This window comes from Arachis duranensis, chromosome 10 (assembly GCF_000817695.3).
Source record: "Arachis duranensis cultivar V14167 chromosome 10, aradu.V14167.gnm2.J7QH, whole genome shotgun sequence".
NCBI classification, from domain to species: domain Eukaryota; kingdom Viridiplantae; phylum Streptophyta; class Magnoliopsida; order Fabales; family Fabaceae; genus Arachis; species Arachis duranensis.
In genome coordinates, this window is record NC_029781.3 from 31,361,496 (window position 1) to 31,368,374 (window position 6,879).

The following is a 6,879-nucleotide window of genomic DNA, read 5'->3' on the forward strand; positions in this document are numbered from 1 at the left end:
GATTTTAGTGTAGGTTTTGTTCCTCTTGGCCTAGGTAGAGTAATTAGTGACTCTTGAGTTATCTAATCCTTTTGTTGATTGATAATTAGAAGTTGCTAATTGATTTGAATACCTCTAAAGCTAGTCTTTCCTTTAGGGGTTGATTAGGACTTGAGGAATCAAATTGATTCATCCACTTGACTTTCCTCCATGGTTAGAGGTTAACTAAGTGGGAGCAATGGACAATTTGCCATCACAATTGAGGAGGATAACTAGGATAGGACTTCTAGTTCTCATATCTTGCCAAGAGCTTTGCTAGTTGTTAGCCTATTTTCTTTGCCATTTATATTTCTTGTCTAAAATCTTAAAAACCCCAAATATAACTCACAACCAATAACAAGACACTTTATTGTAAATCCTAGGGAGAACGACCCGAGGTTTGAATACTTCGGTTTATAAATTTCAGGGGTTTGTACTAGTGACAAACAACTTTTTGTATGAAAGGATTATTGTTTGGTTTAGAAACTATACTTTACAACGAGATTTCATTAGTGAAATTCTAAACCGTCAAAAATCCAATCGTCACTCCTTGACTAAATATATCAACTGACTATTACTTTACATTCTTTGATAAATCTGTCACGATGTAATCCTTCATTTTTTGAAATAGAAATTTATTACTCTCCAAACTCAATATTCTTCGAAAATAGAATATTTCAACCAACAAATTTTAAAAAGCAAGTTTATTAAATAGTATTTAAGGATTCCTCTATTTTTTTGTTTGTGTTAGATGTTGACCCAACTAGTGCAAAAATTATAATAACTCATTATATAAGTGATTACTTCTTATATATATTGAGTCCTGACTTTGCCACCATATTTACCTAGTATCATTTTTTTCATCTATCATACATCTTTTTTATTTTTCGCATAACCCGAATGATCTCTTAAGCTTGTATAGCAATATTTTGTAAAAATAGGGCTTCGTAGTAGAGAAATTATTTCTTTAAAAAATTTTCCTCCCATTTACTTTTATTTTTAATTATTTATCTACTTCACAATATTTTCATGAAATATTTTAATAAAGTCACATTTTTCAATCGCAAAGTGTAGAACGTTCCCAATAATCTGGATTATTGCTTCTTAATATTGCTATTATTGAGTATTGACTCTCCAGATGGTCGTGGTTGTAGTGGATGTTTTTGTAGATGCAATGTTTCTGCATACAACATTGCAGTGAAGGTTGCTAGACAGAGGCTGATATATTTCGAGTATAATCCACTTTATTAGACATATATTTGAACTACTCTAATCAAACTAATATAATTGTGATAAAAAAAAATTTTTCTTTCGTATTTTTTATTGGCTCCTTAAAAATTTGTAAATTTCACGTTGTTTTTTAGAAGGAATATTTTTTTGTTAAAGTCTACTCTTTTAAAGAAGAGTTCAATTAGAAGGAATCTAATATTTTCTAACAAATAGGAGCTATGTATATTTCTAATTCTAAACTTTAATTATAAATTCTAAATCTAACCTTCTAACTCTAATCCTCTAAAAATGAAAATTAAAAAGACAATTTTATAATAAAAATTAATTAATTAAAAAATAACTTTTTATATGATTTAATTTAAATTATTTGGTCTAAATCTAAATCTTTTACGTGATAATAATTTGAAGTTTTTGAAACAAATTTCATAGACTAAACTAAATATAATTGGCAATATATGATGAAACTATATATATCGCAATGAATTTTAACTTTGTTAGAGAGCATTGATTATTCAAATGTTGGAAATTAAATCAAAATAAAAAAATTAAAAGAAGCAAAAAGCATGGTTAATTTAATCGGATTAATCGATAACTAATTATTAAACTGGTTCGACTTAGGTAAAAGATCAGTTGATACCGAATTGGTAAAATTATAAAAAAAATTGATTAATCAATTGAACCGATATAATTTTAATACTTAATCGATTTAAAATAATAAAAAAATTATTTTTTATAATATATATTTTATACATAATATATTATTTTATTATATATAAATACTAAAATTTTTAAATTTCTAATTCTATTGATTTAGTACTCGGTCTATTTTCGGTACTTTGGCTAAAAAAATATTAAGAACAAAACTCAAATTTACAGTATCTATAAGAATTAAAAAAAAAAACCCATCGTTTTTCCTTCAATAATGTATAACTTTGAGTAGAATAAGTCTTTTACAGAGTTTATTTAATTAAAAATGAACCAAAACTAGAAAATTGCCATATATACAATTCTACTCAGCTTGGTCATAATGGTTTATAGATAGTAGGCAGCTCATAGTCAAAACTGACAGATGCATGAAGCAGCATTATTATTGTGGCAAAATTTAAGTGCAAGATGTAAGAAACAAAATCATAAGTCAAAATCATGCCAAAAGTAATTTCTCTGAAATTAGTCTTCATAGGAAATATATATACTCCTATAAATTCTCTTACTGTAATTTATATTGGTTATTTAATAATAAAATCAAGTAAGAATAGTACTAGTCAAAGAACCCGTACATTAATTATCCAGAATATTACTTCATTACAAATATAACCCCAGTAATGAAGTAGAATTTGATTAGAGTGATAAGATAAGCTCCCTGATTCTTAACACGAGTAGTTTAGTCAAATAATGCATGAATGAGAAAACAGTAAGTAATGGGAAAAAAAAAAAAACAATATGAATGAGGTTTAGAGAGTGGGAACAGTGATCAATAGGATGAAATACGCGAGGACCCGAAAGTGACTTTTTCTTTTTTATTTAAAATAAAAAATAAAAAAAATAAAACTCCGTGGATGCTTTCCTTTTCTCTTTCTCTTTCATTGTTTCTTGTTTGCGCAGAATCTTCGCGTTTCTGAAAATTTGCCTTCCTTCCAATCCAACCCACTTACTCCTTTTTCTTTATCAAAATAAAAGTATTATTTCATTAGTATATATATAAAATTCACATTCACATTCACATTCACAATCACATAACATAATTATTAATTAATAATAATAAAAAATAAGAAGAAGAATAATCTGTCGCAGAATAACACAAAAAACACACAGAGTCATTCAATATTTATTCCATTCCCATTTCCCCAACTTCTCCTCGCTCGCCATTTCCCTTTCTTTCCCTGTCTCTGAAACTCTCATCAATCAAACGATCTGAATTGAATTCCAACCGCAAACAGAGAAGAAGAAGAAGAAGAAGATCGAATTAGAATGGGTTCGGTTCCTGCAGAACTGAGCTTAGACATTAGAGCACCAACGCCACCACCCCCACCACCACCGTCAACACCGAGTTTCATTCCCAAAACCATAACTGATTTCCTCTCCGCGCTTTCAACCACGGGAATCACCGCATCTGAGAAGCAATCCAGGATCAACGGTTTCCTCTCTCACTTGGAAGACGAATACAACAAGATCCACGCCTTCAAGCGCGAGCTTCCTCTCTCCATGCTCCTCCTCAGCGACGGTTCTTCCTCTTTCCTCCTTCGATTCTCCTCTTTCTTCGTTAGGCTTTTCAAATTATTCATTTATTTGTTTATTTCTTTCTTTGTTTGGTTGCAGCAATTGTGGCACTGAAAGAGGAATTGGAGAAATGCAGTGAAGGTGAGCGTAAATCTGAGCCAGTGCTGGAAGTGTTCATTCCTTTGAAGAGAGAGTTCGATCATAGCGAAGACGATGAAGAACATAATAATAATAATAATAATAATGATAATAACAACAACAATAACAATATTCGACAGGAGAAAGAATGCAGAGATAAGATGAGTTGGATGAGTTCCGTTCAGCTCTGGAACGCTTCTTCTTCAACCACACTTAACAATAATAATAATAATAATGCCTTTGATAATAATCACAAACACCATCACCAAAATCATCATCATAAATTCGGAACAAAGGTAAATAAACAGTAATAAATAACTTAAAATTCACGCACACTGTTTTTTTAGGCCTAGTGAGTGATCTTAACATAGAGTTGTTTGTGTTGTGTTAACAGAAGAATCAGGAATATGTGGTTGAGAATCCTTTTCAATCTCATAGCAATGTTAGAAATAATGGAGGAAGAGGGTTTATGCCTTTTACTTCATACACTTCTTGTTCAGTGCCGGTCACTACTGTGGCTCTCTCTGCAACCAAAGAAGAGAAGGAAGATATTGGTGCTATTAATAGGCTTCCTCTGTTGACCCCTGCTGCTGCTGGTGGTGGAGTGAAGACTCTCAGGGAAGGTTCTGGTTCGAGTGGATCCAGAACCAGCTCCAACAACAGGCCGGTTTCCACGTCTTCTCCTCCGGCGGCTGCACACCGCACTGCCATGATGCCTCTTCAGCCTCAGCAGACTGCTAGGAAACAGAGGAGGTGCTGGTCCCCGGAGCTGCACCGACGATTTGTCAATGCGTTGCAAAAGCTTGGTGGTTCTCAAGGTTAGTCGTGAATTCATGATGATCAATCAGTATTTAATTTTTCATTGTTAGATATAGTAGTACTATTGTTTGTGAATTGTGATCTATGATTGATTTGCTTGAATTAGGAATGTTGTTATTGTGTTACTTTACTTTTGGTAATGAAGTGGAAGACTCTTAAATATTGTACTGATTTGGAAACTGCATTTAAAAGCCTTTTTAAGTTTGGGGAGTTGATGCTACAATTTATATACGAATTTGATGTGTTGGATTTATGAGTGAAACTGTGACTTAGATTGAAGTTAGATCAGGCAACAGATATATATGGGAATTTTGTGTGATTACGTATGTTTATATATAGATCATATTATATCATTTATATATGTCAATCTATGTAAACGCAAATTTGTAGCTCTTAATCGTATAAAATCTTGTGTGGTTGATTTGTCTGATTTAAGGTTTTCTGGGTTCTGTATATTTCAGTGGCAACACCAAAGCAGATTAGAGAACTCATGCAGGTTGATGGACTCACAAACGATGAAGTGAAGAGCCATTTACAAGTGAGTTCTCGCTATTCCAATTTTGTTGTGTCTATTTTTGTTTTGGGGATGAGGCAATTATGGGAAAAAAGCAACTAAACCTTACATCACTTAGGTCCCGTTTGGTAACTCTGATAACATACTTATAGAGAGATACTAGAAAAAGTGAAAAACACAAACCTGTTTGAAAAACGAGACAAGAGAAAAAAGGCAACATGTCTTTGTTTGGGAACAAAAATAGAGAGAGAACTTTTCTGTCTTGTTTCTGTTTTCTTTGTATTTTCTGTCTTGAGACCCTTATCAAATACAATCTAAGTTAATAGGTTAACTGCAGTCCGTTACATATATCAAACGATATTGCAGCTTCCTATGATGTGAGAAAGTCTGGATTGGATGTTAATGTGCTGTTTCTTTTATGACTATTATTATTGCAGAAATACCGGCTTCATACAAGAAGAGTTCCATCTGGAAGTGGTAACCATAGTCATAATCATAATCAATCTGTTGTAGTTCTTGGAGGATTGTGGATGTCACAAGGGCAAGATCAGTGCAATGACTCATCAAAGGGTAGTAGCTCTGGTTCCGGTTCGCCGCAGAGCCCCCTGCATTTAGCCACCAGATCTCGGGGAGGAACGTCCCCGGCTGAGGCTGATGACAGCATGGAAGATGATGAAGATGCAAAATCAGAAAGCTATAGCTGGAAAAGCCACACTCATCACAAACAAGTAAAAGTTGTTGATGTATAGGAAAAAAGTATACAAAAAAAGAGGAAAAAATACTACTCTCCACCATGAATTTTGCAGATAAAAGTATACATGGGAGGAGGTGATTTTTACCACTATATAAGTTAAGAGAATAATACATGACATGATGATATATAAAAGAAAAAAAAAAAGAAAAAGAGAAATGGGGAGGATCAACGGAGAGGCTATTCGAACATTTTTGAAGGCTTAGTTTTCCTTCTATACTACTACTGCTACTTGAGGTTTTATGAGACTACGAATTAAAAATCCTTTTCCTCCACATCAAGCAGTTCATTCTTTCCCAAACACCATATATTGGCATTCAATGATTTCAGGCCAAATATGTTGAGTTCAGGTTGTTATTGCAAATCAAATAGCACCTCCAATAGTTATCTGGCTTTGGTTTTTGACAAGATGGCCTTGATTGATGATCAATTCAATTTGCTACTCTCCGAACCTTTTTATCCTTATCTCATAATATAGTCAAATTGTCAAGATAACTTTCCTTTAATAATTTATGGGGATGGAAAAGAGAGTCTAGGTTTACATTAAAATCAAGATATTTCGCCATCGATGTGACATTGTATTAATTGGCTTGACACAGAATTGGAGAACAAGTTACACGTGTATTCCAACCTCAATTTTAAATTTTTAGAAAGAAAAAAAATGCTATTTTAATCCACATTTAGTGACACAAAAAAGAGGATTTTTCAATATTTTTCTACTTGGTAAAAAACAAAAAAAGGAAATTCGCCTTATATAATTCCGATTAATTTAGTTATTTGCAAAGCTGTTTATAATTGACAACTTTGAATTGTCGCTATATAGCATTAATGTTGTTATTGTTATACAGTAAAATGGTTTTTAGCAAACGTTTTGCTAGTGCCCTATTACCGTATATTGTAGAAAGATGTAGACATGAACGAATGAAGCTGAAACCCAATATCTTAGTTGTGGATTAGATAGTATGACAAGCTGATTGAAAGCGCCTCCTATTTGTGTCTTTATCTCTAAGATACTCTATCAACACTACTCACTCATTGATGAGGGTGGTTGTTTATTTTTTGTTTAGTAGTGTATATATTTAATGTTAATTACAGCGTCATTACTGAGGTTGACACTTATTAATAGTTAGCAGTGTCTCCAAATTCTTCCCACATAAAACAACTTAGGCGTGTTCACAGAACAGGGAGTAAG

At 32.6% G+C, this 6,879-nt stretch overlaps 1 protein-coding gene across 1 annotated transcript; it reads left to right on the forward strand.

Annotated features, from left to right (window-relative positions):
* The first annotated feature begins 2,959 nt into the window (after positions 1-2,959).
* LOC107470076 (transcription factor HRS1) lies at positions 2,960-6,095 on the forward strand. Its single transcript, XM_016089456.3, has 5 exons — positions 2,960-3,469; positions 3,565-3,899; positions 3,998-4,421; positions 4,884-4,960; positions 5,374-6,095. Exons 1-5 carry the CDS (start codon positions 3,217-3,219, stop codon positions 5,683-5,685), a joined length of 1,401 nt encoding a protein of 466 aa, XP_015944942.1. The 5' UTR covers positions 2,960-3,216; the 3' UTR covers positions 5,686-6,095.
* The last annotated feature ends 784 nt before the right edge of the window (positions 6,096-6,879 follow it).